Source organism: Hirundo rustica, chromosome 21, assembly GCF_015227805.2.
Source record: "Hirundo rustica isolate bHirRus1 chromosome 21, bHirRus1.pri.v3, whole genome shotgun sequence".
In the NCBI taxonomy this organism is placed as follows: domain Eukaryota; kingdom Metazoa; phylum Chordata; class Aves; order Passeriformes; family Hirundinidae; genus Hirundo; species Hirundo rustica.
Genome location: NC_053470.1, coordinates 7,918,166 through 7,943,072, shown reverse-complemented (window position 1 = coordinate 7,943,072; position 24,907 = coordinate 7,918,166). Strand labels below are relative to the sequence as shown.

General features: G+C 45.4%; 1 protein-coding gene across 2 annotated transcripts in view; it reads right to left on the bottom strand.

The window, feature by feature from the left end:
• The window catches only part of COL4A6 (collagen type IV alpha 6 chain), a 97,528-nt gene that overhangs the window by 2,920 nt on the left and 69,701 nt on the right, over nt 1-24,907 (bottom strand). For both annotated transcript variants that reach the window (XM_040083750.2, XM_040083752.2), the window contains 32 exons: nt 24,258-24,350; nt 24,041-24,094; nt 22,642-22,701; nt 22,081-22,125; nt 21,442-21,495; nt 20,069-20,138; nt 19,231-19,341; nt 18,321-18,470; nt 16,924-17,028; nt 15,947-16,107; nt 14,787-14,966; nt 14,041-14,224; nt 12,947-13,018; nt 12,456-12,563; nt 11,496-11,717; nt 11,100-11,261; nt 9,048-9,218; nt 8,224-8,367; nt 7,875-8,000; nt 7,418-7,599; nt 7,097-7,160; nt 6,546-6,620; nt 6,062-6,169; nt 5,240-5,347; nt 4,830-4,901; nt 3,472-3,597; nt 3,040-3,156; nt 2,750-2,911; nt 1,836-1,934; nt 1,416-1,562; nt 936-1,052; nt 74-265 (listed from right to left, as the gene is read on the bottom strand). In XM_040083750.2, coding sequence (XP_039939684.1) covers nt 74-265; nt 936-1,052; nt 1,416-1,562; nt 1,836-1,934; nt 2,750-2,911; nt 3,040-3,156; nt 3,472-3,597; nt 4,830-4,901; nt 5,240-5,347; nt 6,062-6,169; nt 6,546-6,620; nt 7,097-7,160; nt 7,418-7,599; nt 7,875-8,000; nt 8,224-8,367; nt 9,048-9,218; nt 11,100-11,261; nt 11,496-11,717; nt 12,456-12,563; nt 12,947-13,018; nt 14,041-14,224; nt 14,787-14,966; nt 15,947-16,107; nt 16,924-17,028; nt 18,321-18,470; nt 19,231-19,341; nt 20,069-20,138; nt 21,442-21,495; nt 22,081-22,125; nt 22,642-22,701; nt 24,041-24,094; nt 24,258-24,350 — 3,841 coding nt within the window. The remainder of the gene's footprint in view (nt 1-73; nt 266-935; nt 1,053-1,415; nt 1,563-1,835; nt 1,935-2,749; nt 2,912-3,039; nt 3,157-3,471; nt 3,598-4,829; nt 4,902-5,239; nt 5,348-6,061; nt 6,170-6,545; nt 6,621-7,096; nt 7,161-7,417; nt 7,600-7,874; nt 8,001-8,223; nt 8,368-9,047; nt 9,219-11,099; nt 11,262-11,495; nt 11,718-12,455; nt 12,564-12,946; nt 13,019-14,040; nt 14,225-14,786; nt 14,967-15,946; nt 16,108-16,923; nt 17,029-18,320; nt 18,471-19,230; nt 19,342-20,068; nt 20,139-21,441; nt 21,496-22,080; nt 22,126-22,641; nt 22,702-24,040; nt 24,095-24,257; nt 24,351-24,907) is intronic.

Here is a 24,907-nt window from a genome sequence, read left to right as displayed (position 1 = left end):
GCCAGGGAGGATGGCTTTTCAAAGGTCATTTGTGCCCGTGTCGCTCGCTCTTGAGAGAATTCTGTCAACTCACCCAGATCCTGGTTGTGGGACTTCTCCTGCCCCTCCACGTACAGTAAGCTGTAGCCATCCCAGAGTTTGTTCATTCCCACGGGACAGGGGGGGATCTGCTCGGACTGGCTGTGCTTCACCAGCGTGTATCCCACGCCCACGCTCCGGCCGGGCATGCCTGGCAGGCCGGGGGAGCCCGGCTTCCCGGCCACACCTGGAGACACCAGAGTCGCCGCTGTCAGTGCCCAGTGTGGGCAGCGGCCGGCTCCATTCCCGCCTGGCACTGCTTGGGGCAGTCTTGTACAACGAGCAGCCCGGGCCACGTGGGTGTTGCATCAGTTATTAGACCCCACAGCTCCAAAAGCAGCCGTTTCACAGCACCACCCACCCATTCCTTCCTCTTTTAGTTTTCTTTCTTTGCCCAACAGCTCTGGTGCCAGTGTTAGGTGTATCTCACAGCACAGGAGTTCTGAGGATCTCATAGAACCAACCAAAACCTAATTCATTCGTTCTTGCTGCAGCACTCTCCTTGATTATATTCCTCTTCCTTCTCACTGTGCCTTTCCTCTGCTGTGCAAGCCTCACAGCTGTGGTTACTGTGAATACCAGGATGATTCCCACATCCACAAAACATTAAACCCAAAAGTTGTTTAGAATTGCACCTACAGAAACACCAGCGGTGACATCTGCAAGGACGTGTGACAGAACTTCCCTCACTGAAGATTAAATTTCCTCCATTGCAGATACAAAACACAACACCACAGACATCCCCTGGTTTTCCTAAGGAAATTGGCTGTTGGGGAGGGTCTCTGCAGAAGCTGTAAGCAAACACAACTCTACTGTTTGGTTCTTTTTGATCTGTGCTCCCCAGATCATAAAATTACCTTCAAATCCCTGTGGTCCTGGGGCACCTGCAAGTCCTGGATCCCCAGCTGTGCCAGGAGTCCCAGGTAAGCCATCACGTCCTTTCAAACCAGATCTTCCTGGCAAACCTTTTGGGCCTGAATTGAAATACAATTCATTATTTCCTCAGACTATTGCCTTGACTCCTGCAATCAAATTGCAGAAGGGAAATAAGATCTCAGCAGCCATGCCAGGAGCTCACCCTTCACCAGCTGTGGTTACAAACAGCCACCTCCAAAAGAGACTGCACCTGAGCTGTTTGTCTGAGTACCAGACATAGCTGAGCATCACACATGGTTTAAAATGCAGAATTATATTTGTGTATATTTGTATGCATTTTGATGGAATTCTTTACTTAATTAAAAAAACCCAAAAATCTCTAAACATTCTGAATGCATTTGATAAAGCAGTGTTTTTCTTCCACAAGAACGGCATTTTGGTGATCTGAGTGTGCTTTTTACCTGGTTTTCCAGCTGGGCCATGGAATCCAGGATCTCCATCAAAGCCAGGAACGCCATCAATCCCTGGCAGACCAGGTAATCCTGCAGGGGCTGTGACTTCTTCTGGCTGTGGGGTTATTCCTGGAGCCCCTGGTCTGCCAGGGGGACCTGCACACGGGGCAAAGGATGTGTAAGGACCACACAAAAGCCACACAGATTTGATCCTAATCCTGGCATAAAGGAGGAAAATGTGAAATTAAGACCACCTTTGTATATCAGCACTGGGTATCTTGTAAAAGATATGTCGAGCTCTTTCTAGCTGATTTCAGTCTCTAAGAAATCAAGAGTGTCCCAAAGAAGCCCATGAAGGGAGCTCTGAAGTCACCCCCAGGCCAAAGCAGGTGCAATAAATGACAGCTTTTTAAACCCTGCAGCACTCACCTCGATGGCCCATTTCACCTTTCAGCCCAGCATGACCAGGATCCCCTGGAGGCCCATCCTTCCCTGGCATCCCCATTAGGCCAGGCTCACCTCTTGCACCTGCAAAGACACACAGCTAAGACTGGGCCTAAGCACTAATTCTGACCCTCATGGCTCCACTGATGGCAGCAACAGCACTGGGGCTCTGGGATGGAGGGACCACAGCCCTCGAGGCAGCCTGTGCGCAGTTCCACATCCACAGAGGCTGCAGAGCCTCAAAACAAGAATTCCCACTGCTGCCTAACTGTGCTTTCTTGAACGTACTCCTCCCCTTCCCTGGGTAAGGCAGGGCCAGGGTTTGGAGAGCACACAGCTCTACTCTCTGGAATCCATCCCTGGCACAGCACAGAGGGGTGGGATCTGCCAGCCTACAAGGACAGCAGGCAGATGTTCAGTGTTCTCCACCCTGCCCTGCCTTCTGAGCTCTGTGGTGTCTCCAAACCTCGCTCCTGCGGTCCCTGTGTGCAGCTGCCCTTTGGCCTCCTCTGGTACAGACAAGGAGAGGTCAGCATGCTCCCTGCCTCAGCCCATCATCTCTGAACCCCTACAATCCTCTTAGCCTCTTGTGGAGACCTAAATCCACCACGCTAATGCCTCTGAGCATAGGGGACAGCTGGAGGAAACAGCAACTCCAATCCTCGCCTAGAGAGCACAGTGCGTAACTGAGGTCAGCAAGCTCAGCAACATTGCAGGTGGACACCATCTACTAAGAAAAAAACAAAAATAAGAGGAAAAAATAATTAGGGATACACTGAAGAGCACCTGGAGCTGGCCCCACTCGGCTGCTTTTGGAGTCAGCAGGTAAAATCTGCAGGAGCCAAAAGGAAACACTGAGACATCCAGTGCACTCCCAGGTCCTTTCAAGGCAAGTTTACCTTTGAATCCAGATGCTCCAGGGAGTCCAATTGGACCAGTGGGTCCCACGTCACCCTTGATGCCTCTCAAGCCAAGAACACCAGGAAAACCTGGAGCGCCTGTGTCACCCTGGTCAGAAGCTGGGCCAGGGGGCCCTCGTGGTCCTGGAGCACCTGGAAAACCTAGAGACAGCAGAGAGAATTGGCAAAATTATTCCTGGGGCAAAGTGAATCTATTCCTGGGCATTCCTTTCTGTCTGGGCAAAGACTGCAGCCTCTCTGCCATCCCTACAGAGCTTCCAAACACACACCTGGACTCCCATCAGTGCCTGCAGCACCAGCATCTCCAGGTCTCCCAGGTATATCGGAGGGAAGAGAAACTCCAGGTGTTCCTGGCAGGCCAGGCAGCCCCATGGGACCAGGGGGACCTAGAATAGGAAACACAGAGTGAGGGACAGCCAGAGGTTTTCACAGACATTGACAGAAGCAGTGGCTGGGGAGCATTTATACTGAGGAGAACGGAGACATCTCACAGCAGGAGGGGAAACAGTCCATAATACTGTGCTGTTCAGGAGAGATAGAGATGCTTTTGGAACTGTGCAACCACTTCTCAAAATACAGAGCAACATCACAGATTTCACATTTACCTGTTAGCTCCTAACCACCTCTGAGGCTTCAGGAATTGTCTTTGGTAGCTCTGCTGGCCATGCAACCCACCCTGATTTCAGAACACCAGTATTTACCCATGTCTCCTGATGAGCCTTTTGGGCCAGGGAATCCTGCAGCTCCTCTTCCCAAGCCTGGAGAGCCTTCTTCACCCTTTGTACCTGGGAGACCTGCAGGTCCTCTCAGCCCAGCCTCACTCAGACCTAATTAAACATGGTTAACAAAGATAAGAGAGCCTAAACAAATTGCCTCGTAGAAGTCAAATTATGCCACAAAATGAGCGGTGATTTAAAAACTACCCATGTACTACTGTCTCTGCTGTCTTCAGCAGAGCAGCTGGAATTGGTGATCTGCTGCCTCACATGCTACTCTGGTTGTGCAGAGTGAATTTAAACAATCTCTGAGATGCTGAGAGAAAAGCATATGACTGTTCCAGGCTCCCCACAAGCTCTTGCACAAGAATGGGAACAGAGCAGTCCTGTGACAGGATCTGCTGCCAGCCTGTGAGCGGTGTCTCTCACGAGGACACACCAGACTCCAGGCCTTTAAATAACCTTGTGGGCTTCCTGCTGCATCACAGGAAGGGAGTTCGGTTTGCACAGAGCTGCAGAATGCACACAGGCACAAGTGGTGCAGGGAAAGCTGCAGGGGGATGTGCAGCATGCTGCTCTGGGAAGAGTTTGCACTAAAAGCAGCTCTCAGGAAAACTGTGGAGGATCTATATGCTGCAAATCATGGCCTTCTGATAATGTTTTAAACAAAGAAAACACAGGTATTGTTTGAGTTGTACACGTGAAGTTTGTCCATTTTCATGCATAAAACAGCTGCCACAGATTTTAGGTGCTAATTTACATCATAACTGTAACTAAACAATTCTTTTTGGTCAGGTCTTTCTTCACTTCTTTACTTCAGTAAAACCCTGTCTGCAACACTGAACTGCATTCCATTTCATATGATTCAAAATACAAAAAAGTCCAGCAAAAGCTCCCTAAAAGCAGAATCTGGAAACAAATCAAAGAAATCAGCTCCTGATTTTATTGAGGTCTTCCTTGAGCTCCATATAATGGAGGGCTCTGAAAAGCAGTACAGAAATATTTCATTGCTAAGTCCAATTCAAAGCAAGCATTTGGTGCTGCCCTGCTCAAACCAAATATCCACTAGAAAGAGTTTTATGATTTAATTCCATTAGTTTTGCAGGAGTGACACAGTCCTTCAGGAATTCAAGGAGAACCATCTCCAGAAAAGCCCCACAGGCTGCATCCTGTTCTTACTGGCATTGAAGAGGAATTAATTCATGCACATTCAGTATCCTGAGGTTTTTCTCCAGGTCATAATTAAAGCCAGAACTGGGTGAAACAGGGGAATTTTGAGGGAAACTTCTTGTGGTGGGGCAGTTCTGTATTTCCCCAGCTATGACACTGCTACTCCACATTACCTGGTGTTCCAGGAGAGCCTTTTGTGCCTGGCAAGCCATTCAGACCACTTAAACCTGGAAATCCATGAAAGCCTGAGGAGACATCGGGAACACAGAAGTGAGCAAACAGGCAAACATTCCAGTTAGGTGGAAATGCACAAGGTGGCTCAGGGAGGATACAACACGAGAGAAACCTGACCCACAGGGGAGCACAGCGTGTGAAACTCTTCCCACTGCTCTCTCCATCAGAGATCAAACCAAATCCCTTCCCAGCCACCCTCTGCTCATTCCTGGCAGCTGCTGCCTGCACAGGAGGGGAGCTCTTCCCCAGGCACAGCTGCCCAGCACACGCTGCCTGCCAGAGACACTCTCGGCCAAAACACTGCTTTTGTGACCCAGCTTCTCCTTCCACGGGCAGCTGGCACATATACCTTTAGGTCCTGCTGCTCCACGAGCTCCAGGGAATCCAACAGGGCCTGGCTGTCCTGGGGGTCCTGGTGGGCCAGGGGCTCCTCTCAGCCCAGCATTTCCTGGGATTCCTAAAAGCAAGCAGGGAAATATTCCTGTACTACACATCGTGTCCAGGCTGAAACGGCTCACATCTTACAGCTTTTGGTCCTGCACTTAACTCATAAGATGGGTGAATAAATTGCTATTTAAATAAAGCAAAATCAGATCCAAATCTCTCCTCATGCCACCATTTACATCACATTTACCAAGCTAATTATTTGAAGGTGTTTTTTTTAATCATAGCACTGACATTCTTTATCATCCACTAAGTAACACATGAACAGCTCACACCCCAAATAACTAATTAAATTGTTTTTCAAATAAAGCACTTCAATAACAACTTTCACTGTTCTCCAGCCTTTGATCTTGATAACTACTTGGGAATCTACCTGCTAATTACCCACAAGCCAAAGACACTTGTAGCCATTCTTCTTAGTAGGTGTGGCTCTAGAGAGGGAACAGACAGAAATGTTGCAATGAAAGAGCTGTGAAGAAGCTGCTACTGCTTTTATCTAATGAGATCTTCCCCATTTGTTAATGGGATTCCTTTGGGTTTCAGCGTCGCAGGATTCACATCCCACCAGCAGGACAAGGTGACACCTGACACTCCTGTCCAAGAAAATCCCCATTTTCTGGCCAAGCTCCTGGTTCAAGCCTCAGCTGAGGCAGGTCACACAGAGCTAAGGAAGCACCGAGGTGAGGCTGGCACAGTCACAGAGCTGCAGAACGCCGGTGCTCCGTACCTGCTGGTCCTTCTTGGCCGAGGTCCCCTGGGCTGCCCTTGGGTCCGCTCACCCCGGTGTTTCCTGGGTAGCCGGGTTCACCCTTGAGTCCTTCTCTCCCTCTCTCTCCTAGGAGGATATAAACACACAAATCCTGTTGGGATCCAACCTTTACAAAGTCCGGCTGGAGGAAGGCACCAAGAGGGTGAGGAAGGCGGTGCGCTGAGGTTGCAGCACTCGTGTTTGCTCAGCCCCGGGCTGTGCTCCCAGGGTGCCAAATGCCAGTGCAAGTTCACAGCTCTGCCTCCTCAAGAAGGGAGGTGGACACAGGTTAGAACTGGGCTGGCCTCAGCTGTGTTCATCAACACCCAATTTGTGCCTCACCCAGACTGCAGACTTCAAATCTCACTTTCAGGATTACAAAATTACCCAGCTTTGGCAATGCCAACCTGTTTAGTCTCTAGAATTTTGTACTCTTGAAGTGAGCAATCAAGGCCTGCCTCACCTGGAAACCCCGGGTCTCCTCTCTCTCCTTTTGGTCCAGCAATGCCAGGAACACCAGCAGACTCTCCCTGATCACCTGGAGAAGAAAGGAAAGGCCATTCTGTCATTGACTGTGGACACCAATTTCCAGGGCTTGTTCAAGAAAATAAACCTTGCTATATTTCAAATTCATGGTGCAAACAAAGACAATGGCAAGTGATGCACCAGAGTCTGAAGACACTTATAACCATCAGTGGATGCAGATCCACTCATGCAAATGCACAGGATGGACATTTACAGGTAATGCCACAACATCCTGCACTTTTGACATGAAGAGATGAGAGAAAGGGTCCTTCTTGCACTGCCCAGCTGCACACAGTGCTGTGCCCAAACTTTCAGAGGAACACAAAGTGTTTAGGCCTGGGAGGGCTCTTATCTGAACAAGGGGATGTGTACTTGGAGCCAGGCCCTGGAGAGCAATGGGCACTTCCAGAACATCACTTACTCCTCTGTCTCATTAATATTAGGACTGTGGATGGTGACAGACCATGTACAGTGTGAAAGGTGTTTTACCCTTTGGACCAGGAAGGCCAATAGGTCCTGGGAATCCAAGTGCTCCTGTGCTGCCATCTGAACCCTGAAAGAAACCAACCAGAATTAATCTTTACTTTTTTTTCTTGCTGTTCCAAGCTTGGGTCACGTGGAATAACAGAACACAAAGGTGTAGGAAGAAATACTATGTAAAATGTCATTTAATGGTATGAACCAAACAAAAAAAATCTGGGTAAGGAAAAAATCCTGCCAGCTTCTGCTGCCATGCTACAGAAGTACCAGTTAGAACACAGGGTTTTCCAAAGAGCACCCAGAGAAGGTGATGCTTAAGAAGGTATTTACCCTCTCTCCTGGCATTCCTGGAAATCCCATGATACCATGTGCACCCTTCTGTCCTGGCAGGCCAGGACTTCCAGGGGGACCAGGGAAGCCTGGGTCACCATGAAGACCTCTCTCTTTGCTTGGTGACCCAGCTGGGCCAGGGACACCAGGCTGTCCACGGCTTCCTGGGATTCCTTTATCACCTGGGAAATACAGAAGAGTGGAATTCCATTTAATAATACAGACACCCAGCTCATTTGGGTCAGTTGACCTGTTACCCCAAACTCCCCTGAAGAGGGAGAAGGGATGGCATTAGATCTACAGAACAGAACTTCAAAGGAAAACTGTTTCCTCAAAATTCATGTGAGTCTTGCTAGAATGGGAATGGCAGAAGAGAGCACAGTAACACTGTAGGAGCTGCCAAAAGGACAGGTCTGAACAACTGATACTGGCAACCAACTGCAACGCTGTGAAATACCTCTGGGTCCTGGGAATCCCCCGAGTCCAGCTAATCCAGGATCTCCTTTGTCTCCTTTGATTTGCAGTGCCTGTTCTGAAGTGCCAAGGACAGGAAGACCTGGTGGACCTATATCACCTCTGTCACCTGAAGAAATAAAAAGTCAGGGAATCTCCTTGCAAAATAATCTAGCAGAGAAAAACAGATCTTCCATGTGTCCTGATGTGAATTCATTAGCAATCTTTGGTAAACAGGCCCAAGTATTGAAAAACAGAAGACTGCAACATTTAGAAGAATGATGCCAGACACAGACATCTCAGAAGTGCCTCCTCTGCTGCACAGCAGCAAAAGCCCTTCAGCTGTTTCTCACCTTTTTGACCTTGAAGTCCCACAAGTCCTGGACTTCCTTTTCCTCCAGCTGTGCCAGGAGTTCCTTTAAGCCCGTTCACTCCAGGGACCCCAGGCAGTCCTGGCATGCCAGGGAAGCCAAGCAGGCCAGAAGAGCCTTTCTCACCTGCATGGAAATGTTGAGAAATAAAAAGGAAATAAATATCAGTGTCCCCTGGTACACTGCACACACACCCTGGGGCAGGTGGAGGCTGCCTGGGTCTGGCCAATCACCCAAATCTGGGTACTTGAACAAGCACATAGCACATGGCACAGCACTGTCACCTCTGTCACAGGTCTCCACACGTGACACCTTCAAGCAGCACTGCTCAGTTCACCTCTGAGAGCCTGGAACTGCTCCCAGCGAAGATCAAACACAGTCACTTTGCAATAGAACAGCAGGCAGTTCCACTGCTCTATTGTTTTGTGTTATTCTCCAGGTACCAACTACTCTTTTGGTGCTTAGGGATCACACAGTTTGTAAATTTTTCCTTCCCATTTGATTTGTATTTGATTCTCTCCCTTTTTTCTATAAATTTCATTCACTGTTCGTTTCTGCAATTGTCTTGTCTTTCTGTTTTGATTTACACAATCCTTTGTCCACAAGAGCCTAAGACCTTTAAGATAGATCTCCTTATGAACATTATTTGATAATGAAATCCAAAATTTGTAACTCGGCAGCAAAACAAATGCATCCCAACACTAGCTGGGGATTCATTCCCTTCCAGCAAGCTGGGCCTAAAATCAGTACCAGCAGGGTTTTTTTTTTTTTTGTGGGCACAGCAATCTCATGACTGAAACACATACCTTTAGGCCCAGAGAAACCTGGATGTCCATCCTGACCAAAAGGCCCAGGTGGGCCTAAGAATCCTCTTTCCCCAGGAGATCCTGGAGCACCATCAAGACCTGGGAAGCCTTTCATACCAGCAGGGCCTTGTGGTCCTACGTCCCCAGCCACGCCTTTGACTCCAGGGGGTCCTGAATCAATGCAAGAAAGAAGTCAGGACATAGCACAAAAGCAGGACCATTTGTGGCAGCTGCCCAAGCTCTCTAAACACAGCGCTGTTTTTAATGACAAATGGACCTCATGGCACATGCAGCCTACTAGAAGGCACGAAGCTTAGAACTGCAAAAGCATTAGTCATCTAAAAATAAAATACCTACAGGGAGGGTTACTGCCTACATCACTACACAAGTGGCCAGAGTGAAAGCCCTCATGGTGTCTCCGGGTGTGAGCACCGCTGAGAGCGAGGCACAGCCTTACCTCCATCAAGGCAGCCTAGACACTGCAGGGAGCAGCGCTGATGCTGCCTCTGCTCCCTGCCCCCTTGTCTGGGTGAAGCAGGGATCAATCAGCTGGACAGGCTGATTTTCACAATTCTTTTTTTCACTTTGGTGGTTGAACTTCTCAAGAGCAGATTGCTGGCTACAGGAACAAGCTGATTGCGCTGTCACAAAACCAGTACAGAGCACGCTGTTTTGCCTCTAAATGTTTCTAGCTGAAGCTTTGTCATGGTTTACAGTTTTAAACAAAGGCTCAAACCGTTGAAAACAGAATGCTCAGATCCAAAGGAATCAGGTGGCTTCCGAAAAGTTACATTTGCAGCAGTACAGTCAAGACTGGAGCTCTGCTACACTCAGGGCTTTATGCTACAACCCAGCACTTTTTAAAGCAGATGGAAGAGCATCTGCCTGGTTTAAGAAGACAAAGAAAACACACCTAAAATCTCTGCACATTTATTATTTCCTTACAGGCTTGAGGCTCTGACACTGTCTGAGCATTCTCATTCCAATGGTTCTTCGCCTTCTGCTTTGATTAGCAATGATAAGGGGTATCACCTATGGTCAATGCAATTCTTGTAGCATTAAGAGCTGGGTTGTTAGTCCAGGAGCTTTTATGCTACACTGCATTTTCTCACCTTGACAGCCTATGTGAAGAACCCATAACCAAACAGTGTGACATCAGAAATGGAGAGTTGGTGATAAATGGAATAGAAACATGGTGAAGGAAAAAACAGACAAAATATGTAAACAGAAAGAACTAGGCCACAAAAGAAATTAATGATTCAGGGAGAAAACAGCTGCAAAAAAAACTTAGTTATTGGAAGCTTATCATCCTAGCAAAGGGAGGTTTTTAAAAACAGTTGAAGAAAAGTCAAATATGGCATACAGATCATAAATGTAAAACAAGAGAGAGGCAGAAGGAATGCTAATATTAAAATTAAAAAAAAAATTAAAAACACTCTAGTTTTCATGTTAAGTGATGTTCCTGCTTTCATCCATTGCCACTGTGCTTCAGCACTGTCATTCTGCATGTCAGAAGAGCACTTTTATGCCCCAGACCATCATCTACCAATTCCCAGGTCTCTCTTTGCTTGGTTCTCAAGTCTTTCAGATACTGTTATGAAACCCTTTAGTCAGTGCAGCTTGACAGATGCTGCTATACTCAAGTGGTGGTTTTGGTTTTTTTCCTCTGAAGTGAAGGAAAAGTTCTCTTCTGCCCCAGCAAAGAGAAAGACAGAGAAGACAAATGCTTGTCCTGAGAAAGCCAAAGATTTTTCAATCTAAATCACATTTCAAGCAACCTCACTCAACAGGAATTTATTGTCATGAAAATGGGAAATGAAGATTAGTCGATGATACAGCTAACATGTGAGAGCAGAGATGTTAAAAACATCATGACAGTTAAGGTGCTTTCTTCTACCTTTCTGCTGTACTTTCTACAGCATTGGGGTAACGTTTCCCAGCAGAGTCAACAGGCTCAAACTCTGCACTGTCACCCCAAGCAAATGCCAAACTTCTCCCACACTTCAACAGAGCTCAGCTCAGCTCCTTGTCTTCCCTGAGAACATCACGTACCTGGTGCTCCTGCAAGGCCAGCTGGGCCCAGGGGTCCTGGTTTTCCCTTGATGCCAAAAGGGCCCCCAGGGCCAGGAGGGCCCCGCAGTCCAGGGATGCCCGAATATCCTGGATGACCCTGTTCTCCTTTAACACCCAGGAGGCCTGGTCTTCCATCCAGCCCTGGAAACAGAGATGGGAGGTTACAGAACAAATAAGGCAAAAATCACACTTTTAATTTAAAAGTGAGTTTTAATAAAAGCGTTTGAGTTGCATTAGATTCTAACAGAAAGCCAGCAAATCACCAGCTATGAGCAGCTCAGAGGAGTTGTATTATCTCAAAGTGATTGGCAAGAGGAAGGGTCTTTGAAAGAAAAACAGTTTGATATTCCCAGACAGAAGCATATCAGTGCTTACCTTTTGGTCCTGGAAATCCAATATCGCCTGTGTGCCCTTTATCACCTGGAAGTCCAGGTCGGCCACGTTCTCCCAGGGTTCCACTCTCAGCACCGAATACATCTCCAGGAGATCCTTTTATTCCAGCTAAGCCTGAAGCACCCATTTTCCCAGGCAAACCATCTGTTCCATCCAGTCCTGGAAGTCCTTGTGAGCCTTGATCTCCTCGTGGTCCAGGGAAGCCTCAAAGAGAAGACCCATAAAAGTCACTCAACAGAAGTACACAATACTGCTGCCAATAGCATCTCAAATAAAATAAATCCTTTAAAAATTTCCATGAATGACGAAGTTGCTTGGAAAGTTGCAAAATACTTCAGTACTGAATTAGAAACAATAATTGATGATAGAAAGTGATGGAACTGTTGAAAGGTTTAGGTTTTTGAGGGGTTTTTTCAAGAAAAGAATTCTGTAGAAGTGTGGAGGAGCTGCAGCTGTATAAAGCACTCCAAGCTCGGTTTTACTAGAGGGCAGGTTAAGCAAAAGGACAAAACCCCTGACCCTCATCACCTCTGCTTCTTGCTCCTCCTTGACACAACCATCAGGAACTCCCATGGCTAAAATGAGTCCCAGCACTGCACACAGCCTGCCTTTACCACAGGAACACAGGGCTTGAAATAAGTGTTACACTAAATTTGTGGTCAACCCTAAGTGGAACAAAGCACGTGACAATAGTCTCTGGAGAAACAGACTGTTGACTGTCCTCTCCCTGCAGTGATCCAGTGTTATGTGTAGGTGATAAAACCCTGAATATTCCCTTTGTTTTCTCCCAAGCTGCAATCCCTTGCATTTGCAAGCAGCACAATGGAACACTCAATGGAGCATTATGAGGCAGAAGTGGCCAAGGAGGTCAGATAACTCTTCTGATAAATATTGTTCACATAGATCAGACAATAAAAAGAACTCTAGGAACTTCCCTCTTACCAGGTTCCCCTTGCAAGCCCATTATTCCTGGAGACCCTGGCTGTCCTTTGGAGCCATGTAGCCCAGGTGGGCCTGGAAGGCCAGAAAAGCCTTTGCTGCCTTTGGGACCTAAGGGTGAAAATATATTAATTAACAATATCAACAAGCGAATAGCAGAAGACAAAAACACAAATCTTTTCTGCAGAGCTGGATACACAATTCAAGCTAAACAAAGTCTCAAAGTTCTGGCTGTTCATGAGCTACATAAACACAGAAGCAGAGGGTTTGTGTTCAAGTCTACATGAAGGCTAAAAAATGGTGCAGTCAAGGTGATCCTCCATGGGATTTAGGCATAGTTACTTTGGGGGAAAAAAAAGGACATTTTCCTGCTAGTTAACCCTCTGGAATAACTTGGAGGAGGATTAATTAGAAGGTAATTATTTATTAGTATTATTATTCGTCCTTCCCTGAGGAGTAAGTGCTGCTTGGCAGGCAGGCAGTGCATTCCCTACCTGGCAGACCTGCAAAGCCGGGGTTCCCCGGGGGCCCATATGCTCCAGGAACTATGCAGGGCAAGGTGATACCTACAACAAAGAAACACTGAGGTTGCCCACAGCCCCTCTCACAGACAGAGCAGGAACATCGAGCCCAGATGTTTTCCCAGGACACATCACCAGTGGCTTCAGTGGACATCGAGCACTGCTGACATCTCAAGTATGTGATGTTAAATAAAAGGCATCTGGAGATTGTCTGACCTCATCCCTACTACGGGCTTGCTGCATGACCAGTAACACTTCTTGCTGTGGACTCCTTGCAGCATGAGACCCAGGATTCCACCCAGCATCTTGTCCTCCCTGTGGCATGGAATCAAGACACTGGGAGCAGCTTTCTGCAGTCATTTTGTAGTGAAAACATTTTCCACAGATGTTCAGACATGAATTTGAGACTCAGTTTGAGAATGAGCATAAAACATCATACATGAAGTATTCTCAAACCCGTATTAATTTACTTTATCACTTGTCATTATGCTTTAGGTGCACATAATGACACAACAATTGAGCCGAACTTCAGTACCTCAGGGAGCAAACACAGCCCAGAGCCGTTGCACAAGTCTTAACTGAACTCCCCACCTGACTGTCTTGACAACCTCTTATTCATCATTGTTTGTTCATTCATACAATGTATTACCATTTCTCCTTTTAAAATAATCTGGAGCTCTTATTTCAATAATAGTAATAGTTCTGAAAACTGGATCAGACACCTCAGATATCAGTGAATTACTATTTTTTATTTGGACAACGAATTAGGCGTTTTCAAAAAACCTCATTTTATCACTCTTCCTAAACTACCTTTGCTGTAAAATGCATTCAATACTGAAATTCAGCTTGAGTATTTATTGCTTATTATCTGTGTCCTCCTGAAAATGAAAACCTGAGAAAGCTGCGCCTGCTATGCGGGGCCTGGTGAGCCCACAAACGAGTTTCAATTAATTTGAAGAGCAGTCCTTAGCCCAGTGCAACCTGGCCTGGCCTGGCCAGCAGTAAATTGAATATCACTTGACTTGCAGCTTTACCCTTTTTGAGTAAGAGCCTCCAGCAGTACCTACCTGGAGGGCCTGGAAGACCTGGCTGTCCTGGAAACCCATCCATTCCAGCGTCACCTGGTGCTCCACGAGCTCCACTGGCACCTGGGTAGCCAATGCCAGGAGAACCGGGTTCTCCTCGCTGGCCCTTGGAGCCAGGCAGTCCTGGCAGACCCTTCTCACCTGGGAAGCCCAGTCCACCATCACCCTGTGCACAGCAAAGACAGTTACAGCTGAAAATCAAAGGGATGCAGAAAGGATTTTTAAAAAGTATGTAAGAGTTCGGTTGGTTCTGTGCAAGGTTCAGGTGAGCCTGAAAAGATATTTAGAAACCACTATAAATTATCCATCTTTATTTTAAAATGAAGCAAAATTTAGTGACTATTACAAAGAATATTTTATGTTGCATTTGCCAAAATGCAACTCTTACAGATTCTGAAAGACATTTACTTTCTTCTTCATTGATAAGGTTCTGGTGTGATATTTCTATTTTAAGATTTCACTCATAATTATGCCTACAATGCCTTTTGTCTTTGAGGACTAAACACAGAACAGTGTTAGGGTCTAGTGAAGTTTATCTTTTGACAGAGGCATTAGGAATGCCAATTATTAATCCTTACCAAGACAAATTCGTGCTCGGGAACTGTGAGCTTTTCACATATTTGAAAATTTACCATGAGGCTAATCAGGACTAATTTTCCAGGCCTGGCTGTTTCCTCTGCTCATTATTCCAGTTCTGAAGCACTGCTGATAAATTAATCTGAACTTACAGGAGGGCCTGGTGGTCCTGGCAAGCCTGGAAGTCCATCCCTGCCCGGGCTTCCTGGGATGCCTGCAGCTCCTCTGGGCGCTGGCACACCACGGTCCCCACGAGCTCCTTTGACTGTTGCATAGGATGGATCCCCCTTTTCTCCCTTAAGGCCTGGAAGTCCTTGCTGACCAGCTGAAGCCTACAGATAGACAGAGATAAAGAAGGATAAAGCTGTAGATAAAGAAAAGGAACGTGCAGAGAAAAGGCTTTGCCTCTTAAAAATGTCATACGAGGACAGGACACAATGACCAGAGCAGAAAGAACCTCCAGAGGGTTTCCTATAGCAGACATTAACCTGGGGAGGGAAAAGAGGTTGGTTTGTTTGTTTTCAGCTGTTTCTACTGTCACTACAGCTCCACAGTGGCAAGCCAAACCTTGGTAATAGTGACAGCAATCGTGCAGCAACCTGGGAGCATCACATCACTTGTGATATAATGAGATCCAAGCTTCTTCCCTATTACCTGGTGTGCTGCACTTACTGACACAAATAAAGGTACTCTGACACAAATAAAGGTACTCTGAAGACAAAAGGCTTGGATCTTTATGGATTACAATTTTCAAAAGTAAATACTTGCAATGAGCAGTGCTCAGCACTTTGGAGAATCCTATTTGCTATGGTTGCTGTTTAATAAAAAACCAGACTCAACTCTTATTAATACATGGAGCACACAGCAGTCAGGAAGCAGGCTCCATCTGTGCTGAAGAGTTTTTATAGCTGTGAGCAGTGATGTGGAAAGATCTCCCTGTTTGATTTTTCAGATCTTCTCTCCATGCACATGTACAGCTGCTTCCCCAGCCAGCCCTCACTTAGGAAGAGCCCTGGGTCTAATCCATGTGTGTCTGCTTCCAAGAAGTCCTGGGATGAATAACTCCTACTGCTTTTCTCTTAACTGATTAATGTGCAGTTCTCAGAATTTAAGAACCATTTGTTCTCCCATTTTTACAGCTGATAGCATCTCTCCTTTCAGTTTCTTTACACAGATCAGTTTCTCGGTTGTTTGTTTTCTTTTTAAATCCAAACAAATAGAAGCAATTATGGAAAAAAAAAAAAAAAAAGTGCAATTGCACATGTGCACTCCTGTAATTCACACCAAGCAACAGAAACTCCTCCTGCCTTACCGAGGGGCCTCGCAGTCCTGGTGCTCCCACAGAGCCGGGGTCTCCACCAACGCCCTTGGCACCAGGGGCACCAGGGCTTCCTGATGGACCTGGGGGACCTGAGACGCCCTTCAGACCAGCTCTGGTAACTCCTCCATCACAGGCACAATCACCTGCCTCTCCTGGAAAACAGTTTCATTGGATAGAGACCCTTTTCAGTTGCAAGAGCTCCAAAAGCAGTATTTGATTCAATTAAAACAAAGCCTTTCTCATATAAATTGAATTTATGCCTCCTTTGCTCAGGTGAGGTGAGTGCCAAGCAAGTGGAGCTCGGGTTTTCTCCAGTTTAATTTCCATGTAATGCCTATCACCAAATAACCATGTGCAGCATGAACCTCAGCAATTCAAGACCTCTTCCCAAAGGTTTAAACTCTCCTAAACAGATGGGTTTAGAGGAGTTTTAGGGAGCATTTTTAAAGAGGTAGTTATCAGAGAAAACAAATCCATACTCTCCCTCACAGTAGGTTACAATGACCCTGAATTATTACTGGCCATGGACACAAACAATCACCAAGCACAGTGATGTGTGTCATCATGGCTTTTTGCTGCTGGTTCTGTCACACACTAAACCCCAAATTCTCACAATTTTTAGCACAGAGGAGAATAAAATCAAGTTTTTCTGTCACTTACAGCCTCTATTGCAAAAAGCAGTGAACAGGATTTTATTTCTAAGTCTCATGGCTTTAAAGTACAACTTAGCTAATTTTCTGCTTCTGATATGTTTATCAGCTTATTTGCCTGAGCGGAGCAAGAAGAAGGAATGGGATTTTACTGACAGTGCTGGGCACAACTCTCTCTAAATTGCAAAGGCTCTTGGCTGCTTCAACCCCTCCTGTGATTTGTCATAAAGACAATTACAGCTCATCCCTTAGGACATTAACCACGTGTAAATATCTTCCAGACTGCTGAAAAGCTCTCTCAAAACAAGACTCAATTACCTTTGTAGCCCTTTGGACCCAAAGCTCCTGGCAGCCCTCTTTGCCCAGGCTCCCCCGGGGCCCCAGTCCTTCCATTCAGGATTATCACTGGGAAGAAGGAAGGGCCTATATGCAGAAAGGAGGCAAGGAAAAGCCATGAGAAGGCTGATCTGTAGCTCATTACTGACTTACAAAAGCAGTGATGCGACTGGCACCAGATGGAACTGCACCTGCGGATGTAACACAAGGAGATGGATCTTGGTTGGTGCCACTCACGGGCTGCAGCTCTCTGCCACATTTGCTTCTAGCTCCTCACACAGAAAAGCAAATGCTCTCACAGTGTGGATGCAACAGAGTTTCATTCCCCTACTCTGGGCAAAGAGCTCACCCAAGTGTGGACAGGTAGTGTAGAGAAGGGCAAGCGGCTCTCCTTCAGCGGTTGCAGCTCAGCAAAGGTACTAAAGGACAAAAGGGTTAAGGGGACTTTCCCTGTTCTTCCCTTCATGACTGCAGGATTGTTGTCTGCATCTCTTTATATGCTGAATAGAATGAAACATAAGCTGATGGAAACAGCAGCAGAAAGCAATCAAACATGATCTAAAACTGCTCTGTCTGAAAGCCCTTCCCCTCAGTGTTGTGCTGACCAGCACGGTCTGACACTCCACGGACACAAACTGCAGCCATCAGCTGAACACAGCCACACAGCTTCACAGACTCTGCAGAAAGGGAGCCAGACTTGACTAGCAAACAGTCACTGATAAGAGAACACTTATTTCTTCTCCACAGAAAACCATTTTATCAGACCACGCTCACTGGCTCCATCACTGGAGCATCCCCTGTTCTGAATGGTTGGCTCTCAAAAAAACCCCAGCTTATGGCAGAATGGTAAAGCACAGTTTTGTAAACTCAGCCCTGATCCTATAATGCTCAATTTCTGAGGAAAACAAAACAATGCACAATTCATTTAACCAGGACATCCATACAAATGAACATGTAAAAACAAAATCCCGTTTCCTTAGTTCTGGAAACTGTCTCTGTCAGGCATCTTGTCTGACTCCTGGGACCCAAACTATCTGCTCACATTTATCTCAGGTGTTCATAAGCTCATGGGCTGTTCTTTACCTAAGGGAACAGGAGACTAGCCTAGACCTTCAAAGTCCTTTGTGCCACAAATTTTGTCTACACAACTTCGTGCTTCAGTCTCTCAGGCTACCACACTTAACAATAATTAGGTCTTTATAGGAGTATCTACTGATATATATAAAGTTTCTGAGCCACAATCACAATGAGGTGTCAGTCAAACATTTACAATTTACAAGTGATCAACCTTTGCTGGCAAAGAATTAAATATATAAATGATTATTTCTCCTATTTCACTCTGAATCCAGTACAAAAATGGATGTAAAAATTCTACATACGTGGTGAGCCAGGCAATCCTGGTGCTCCTGGCAGACCTGGTAATCCACCTCTGCCAGGAGGGCCTGGTGTTCCAATTGTTGCTCTTCCTGGTTCTCCCACTTCACCCTTCAGTCCTGGAATACCTGGAGAGCCCCCAGGGCCCATTCCATCTAGACAACAATGGCACAATGAGCAGCAGCAAACACAATCAACTGTTTGTAATGTTAAGATAATTACCATTGTACCCTGAACTGCAATCATGTTAGGACAGAACAATTCATAATTTTACATCAAGGAAAAGGTACTAATTGGAGGGACCAGCTGGCTCCCATTTACACACGCCTTTGGTCATCCAAAAACCTTCACAGCACTGCATTTAAGTGATCAATCACACAATTAACTATGTAAGACTGAGGGGGTTTATTTTCTGATTTTCTTGGTAGTTCCTAGTCTCTGAATTATTGCAGGCCAGAATTTCCCAGATGATGTTCAAGTGAAACAAAAACTTTGGAGTGGGATCTTGGATGGGACAAATAGGTTGCACCCCCAGTGGCTTTATCAAGCCAATCTCTTTACTGCAAATATAAAAAGTCATTCAAAAATTTCAAAAACACCCATTATAATTTAAAAGGTAGAAAAAGTTCTTCCAATCAGCACATTGAAAATGCAAATCAAAGCACAGCCTCCTGTGTGAATATTCAGACGTGAAGATCTCCCTGGGCTGCAGTAATTGTGGCACTAATTCTGCTCCCATCCAAGTCAGCACAATTGGCTTCCCCATGTGTCATCCCTGCCTCCTATTTCTCAGAGAGCAGCAAATCAGCCAGCTGAAGGAGAGGCGTGCTCCAACACCTTCATCATCACCCAGAAACCTGTCCACAAACCCCAGAGCTGAGAGCCTGCCCTGAGCCCTGGGAGCTGCTGCTTTACCTCTCTCCAGGCCTGGAAACCCTGGAGCCCCTGGGAGGCCTGGTAAACCAATGTTCCCTTCATCTCCTGGAGGACCAGGTATTCCTGGGTTTCCAGGGTCACCCGGGGCACCTGTCAGAGGAGAGGAAAACAAGGAAGAAAATCTCATCAGGACTCCTGCTGAAAAACCCTTCGGTCAATCGCTGTGGTGGCCACTGACCCCACAGATAGCAAAGGCTGCCAAGCTGTGAGCAGGAAGCCTGTTAGTCAAAGTTAATAATAAAATTGGGATTGGGAAAAAATCCTCCTGAGCTGTTACACAGCTTGTTTCGAGCTTGACTACACGTGAAGGAGAAAGAATAGGAGAGACCATGCAATTTGTCCCCCTACCTTGATGGCTTCAGAGAGTGTTCCCATGCAGGCCTCAGTCAGCTGTGGTGTTAATTAAGCTCATTTTTCTCAACAATATTCTTACCACATTGGACAACAAATAACAGCAGAATGACATTTAGAGCACCCTTTACCAGAAAGCCATTTTTCCTTGGTGCACTGAAGACAGAAGCGTGTCTCCAGAGCAGACACAGCCTGTGCTCACACACAGTCTGTCTCCCAGGCAAGACATTTCAGCCTGCCTTGAAACACATCATTCTGCAATGTGGGGATGAATGGCTTTCGTTAAATTCTGAAGTTATAAACAAAGAACTAAATATATGTGTAGCCATACAATACAGAAATAAAAGAACAAGGGATGGATTAGACTCAATATAGAATGTGGGAAAATGGTAAGATACAGTAAGAAAGAAAGCTGGATCAGAAAAAGCGCTTTAGATGAGTTCCAGAACAAAATGGAAATGTGTACCTGAAATGACTACACCTTCCCTGTCAATAATGACAGGAGGACCTGGGGGGCCGATGTCACCTAATTCACCCTGCAAAGAAAACAGATTGGTTCCACATTCAGAGGGGTGATGGAGCCAAGGCTGCCTGGCAGGAAGCAGACTGTCCCATGGCACCAATGTCTGCAGCCATTCACTGAGGGACCATCACTCTTTGTCTTGCTGAGGGATTCGCTTTGCTCTGCCATTCATAATCATCTGCTGTCCTGACTTATATTGTTCCTGTCTGATGAAGCTGATGGCTGCTTCAGATAAGAAGCCTGTTGCTATCCAGCTCTCCTCTGAAGGTCTCCAATTACCTCAACAGGAAGCACAGCCATGTATATACAGCATGTGCTGGAGAACAGTTATGTCAGCACACTGACCAGTATCAGGTAGGTATCTGTTCACTTGGTGGTAAAAGCTGCTATGAGCTAGCTCATTTTTTAAAGCTTTCATCACTGCAGCTATCTGTTGCCTTGGAATACTGAATTTCAATAATAGAAGCTTACAGAAAAATGGATTCCTTCATAAAATCATCCAGGTAGAACAAGCAAGTTGTGACAATCTGCAGTGTCATTCCTCCCTCTCACTGACACTCTCAAAGAGGAGCAGATCCTCTTTGAAACTGTAAGCACAAAATTTGACTGTCATCCAAATTGCCACCGTATTTGTCATGTAAACACCACGCAGTGAGCCAAGGCAGTGCACACTATGTTGCTTCTTCCAGTAACACTTCTCTGTGCAGAAACATCTAATACTCCTTTTTCCTGTACCCTGCACAGAAATTCCCTTCAGTACTTGCATTTTACAAATCTGCACTCTTGGTGCCAGATCAGTGTTTTCACAGCACTCTACTCACCAATCATTTCCCACTCAGTTTCCAGCTGTCTGACTGCCCAAATTGTAAGATGCCCTGAAAATGTCTGCTGTGCATCACCCATATCTAGTCCAAGAAACTGAACACGTTCTCAGGCTTGTCCATACTGGTAGATCAGTGATCCAAGGCTTCAGATAGCTTTGGCAACTCCAGTATCTTAACATCAACTAAAATCCACCTAATCTTGCCTCAACAGTCCAATAAATACGGCACTGGTGTAAGGATAAAGGAGAAAGGCTACAGCAAAATTCTAAGTCATGAAGTTCAATGATTAACACTGAAAATTTATGAAAATACCCAAGCATTCATGGCTCAGCAACCACTCATTTTTATGCTTAACAATAAAGTGAACGAGGAACTGAAACATGCTGAAAATGACAGTGATATAGGAGCAAACAGGAGGTTTGATCGGAGCAATGATAATTATTTATTCATGCAAATACCTTAAAAAACCCCAATGCTTTAGTGAGAAGTTACCTTCATGCCTTCAACTCCATCCAGTCCTGGATAGCCTGGGACACCCGGATGGCCCTGCAAAATTCCATAAGGGAATGGTGATCCCCAGTGAGACAGTAAGTGGCATCATTTCCTAGCTGAGACACCTGCAGGGCCTGGACTCAAATCACAAATCAAATTCCTTGGTCCTACCAAACATCTTAAGAAGGATTAATGAAAGAGAAAATGATGGCATCAATTTCTCAGCACTCAAAAAATACCAGAGCTCCTTCAGGCCTCCTTGTGCTGTGAAGATGGTGAGAGCTCGTGAGCAGGTGTGCAAATCAGGAGAACACAGGAGTTCTCACAGAACTGTAGAAATGCTTGCAAAATGAAGAGCCCAAAACATTCTTCTCCTTGTCCCACACAAGGACACACGTTTTGACCCCACTGTTTTCCCCTTCTAAAAAATTACTGGCAGCAAAACATTTAAAATAACACCGGGAGATGCAGGATCTACTTTTTCGGGTGGACTTTCTACTTAGCGTAACTATTTCAATGAGGCAGGTATATTTATCCATCAGAGAACTTGAAGCCACAATATGAGGAAGTCAGTAGATCTTAAGCAGTTAGAGAGCTCCTGTAACTCTTAAGTACAGTAAAAAATAAAAGAAATTTCACCTTTCTCCCTGGAATTCCGTCAGATCCATCCAGTCCCAAAAGACCCTAGAACAGCAAAGATAGTAACTTTTAGAGCCTCCATCTCAGCTTCATCAGGCTTCAAATATCCCAGCATCAAAGAATTAAGAGTTAAAATTTTCAAAAGGAGAAGCTACCACTGCTTTTCTTATCTCTGAATTATTAACATTCACAATGTAAAGAATTTTAAAAAATAACTGATAAAAGCAGGCTTATCTAAGATAATTATTAATCTTATTTTCCTAACCGGCAGTTCAAAGTAAGGAAGTCATGGTGTCTCACCTTACTAGGAATTTAGGTGTTACTTTTGTAATCACAACACCGATAAATCTCAGTGTGGTCAAGAATTTCTACCGGACAATTTACTCTGCACACACAGAACAGATTGCCTTGGTCTTCCTGATGAATTTACTGGGCACACACAGAATGCCTTGGTCTTCCTGCTGTGCAGGAGCACATCAGTGCAGGAAATGTGTCTGTTGATGCAAGGTCCACTTCATGTGTTTGAGAACAGGCATTTAAAGACTTGCTGAGGTTACCTACCCTGCCACCAGGTAAGCCAGGCACTCCTTTTTCTCCTTTTTCTCCAACACCTCCAAAGCCCTGAGGACAAATGTCAACATTAAATCTCATTGATTTATACAAACCCATTTATTTATACAAACAGTACAATAGTGAGACAAAGGGAACTGACTGCTTCTGCTGGGACTACTTTGTCTCCAAAAGAAAAGCTTCTGTCTGCCAGACTTGGCAGTATGTGCAGTACAGGACCTGCTTTCTTCCCCAGGACTTCTATCCATTTAAGCCACGGCATATATTTCAGTAGCAAATGCAAGTGACCCCACGTTACAGACAGCAAAGACCTGCCAATGCTACTCTGTATTCTATTCTACACTGAGAAATGATTTCAAGTCTCATTTCTTACCAGCAGCAGCTCAAGGGAATGCTCAGAGCACGCTTTTCCCTTCCAAAGCCCAAGAATGACACAAAACTAGCATTTTCATGCTCAACATTTGGAAATGCTTGGTGGTTTTCCCAGCCAGCATGAAGTATCAAATCCAGAGATAGAACACCAGGATTTAATTTCAGCAAGAGTTACGGTAGTTAAGCAATTTCCAGGCTTCGATCTTAAAATATCTTACGGCTGCGGTTAAGTTTGCACATATGTTCAATTTCACCAGCTTCAATGGGTCTCTTGTGATGCATGAAGCTAAGCATGCTCATAATGGAACATGTCCAGAAAGGCTAATAACAAACTGTGCTGCATCTACAGGTTTTTGTTGCACGTATTTCTCCCAAGAACATCTGTACACTGAAGAAACTGGCAAACAGTTTATCTTATTAGTCAGAAGTTCCCCAAAATATTTATTCCCTAAACTTATTGAAACAACCCCTGTTTACAAAAAGTTTTAAGCTGGGAAATAGCTCTCTGGAAATCAGGAGTAAATTGTTTTCCTTAATTCATATAGAGGAGATCCTACACCATGCCGTGTTGATAAGCACTGATATTAAACAGCCCATTTTAACTGGGTGTATATGGACAGAGAGAAAGATCTGCACGTGCTTTACAGCTTGAAAGTAAAGTAACAAAAGACATGTTTAGATATAATAAAAGGAAAAAAAAAACCTAGGATTTTTTTTAAATGGGACAAGGAACACTGCCATCAAGTGGCCATGCCACGGGTAAGAGCTCGGAGCAGGTCAGCAAACAGCCGGCTGCAGGTACTGAAATCTGGGCAGCTCTGTAAGGCTGGAGTAGGACAGCATCAAAAACTATCAGATTACAGTCACACTCTTCAAAACGGCTTGTGAACATTTTTATCAGATTTTCGAAGTTCTTTGGTGCCTACAAACTCCTGTAGAGGCCTTGTGAGCTACTCAGAGGTTGCTGAACCATCTAAGCCCTATTGGGCACACGTTAAAAACATTCCTCTGTCCTTACCGGGATGCCAGGCAATCCTTGGTCTCCAGGGAATCCTTGAGGCCCTGGCTCACCCTGGCAAAGGGACAAAGAAAGACAAATAAATGCCTGTGCTGTGAAAGCAAGCCCTTCCCCATCCACCTGCCATGCTCCTGACACCCACTGCTCAGTAATTTCATTCATTCTTGAAGAAAAGAGCATGGAGAGGGGAGAGGGTCTGTAAACTGAATTTACAGACCTTTTCTCCTTGCTTCCCTTTTGGAAATCCCATGAATTCCAGTATTCCAGTGGATGGTGGGGGACCCGGAGGCCCTGGCAGCCCTACATCACCCTGTAGACAAAAGAGGAAGACATTAACACAGCAGACCATGTTTGATATTCTATGGAAATGGCCAACAAATCAGAATAAAAACCACTGAGTTATAGCTCAGCTATATAAATCCGTGTGCCTGAATGCTGGTCATGGGAATCAAAAGATCAGATGGAAAATCAAGATGAACAAAATGCATCTGTTTCCAAAGGCTTGTGGATATAAAACACGGCAAGAATAAAAAAAAAATAGGCTCAGCTACTGAAACAACATGAAAACATTTCAGAAAAACTTTGGGTAGAAATATGAAAGAAAAGAAGAGAAGGAACAATTCAAATTGTGGAAGGCAGAGAACCATTTTTAACATCAGCAGAACCAAGTCCCAGGTGGAGAACTTGAAGAAGCCCCACTTTGCCTGTGTAAATTCTGACAAAGACTGCAAGACACCCATTTAGAATAGGGAGGCTATAAATTACACACCAGTTGACCCAAAAGGTGTAAGGAAAGCCAAGAGGAATGGAATTGAGTTATTGGAATAACTCAATACAAGAGGTGATGGTCCAAAGAAACTGAAAAGT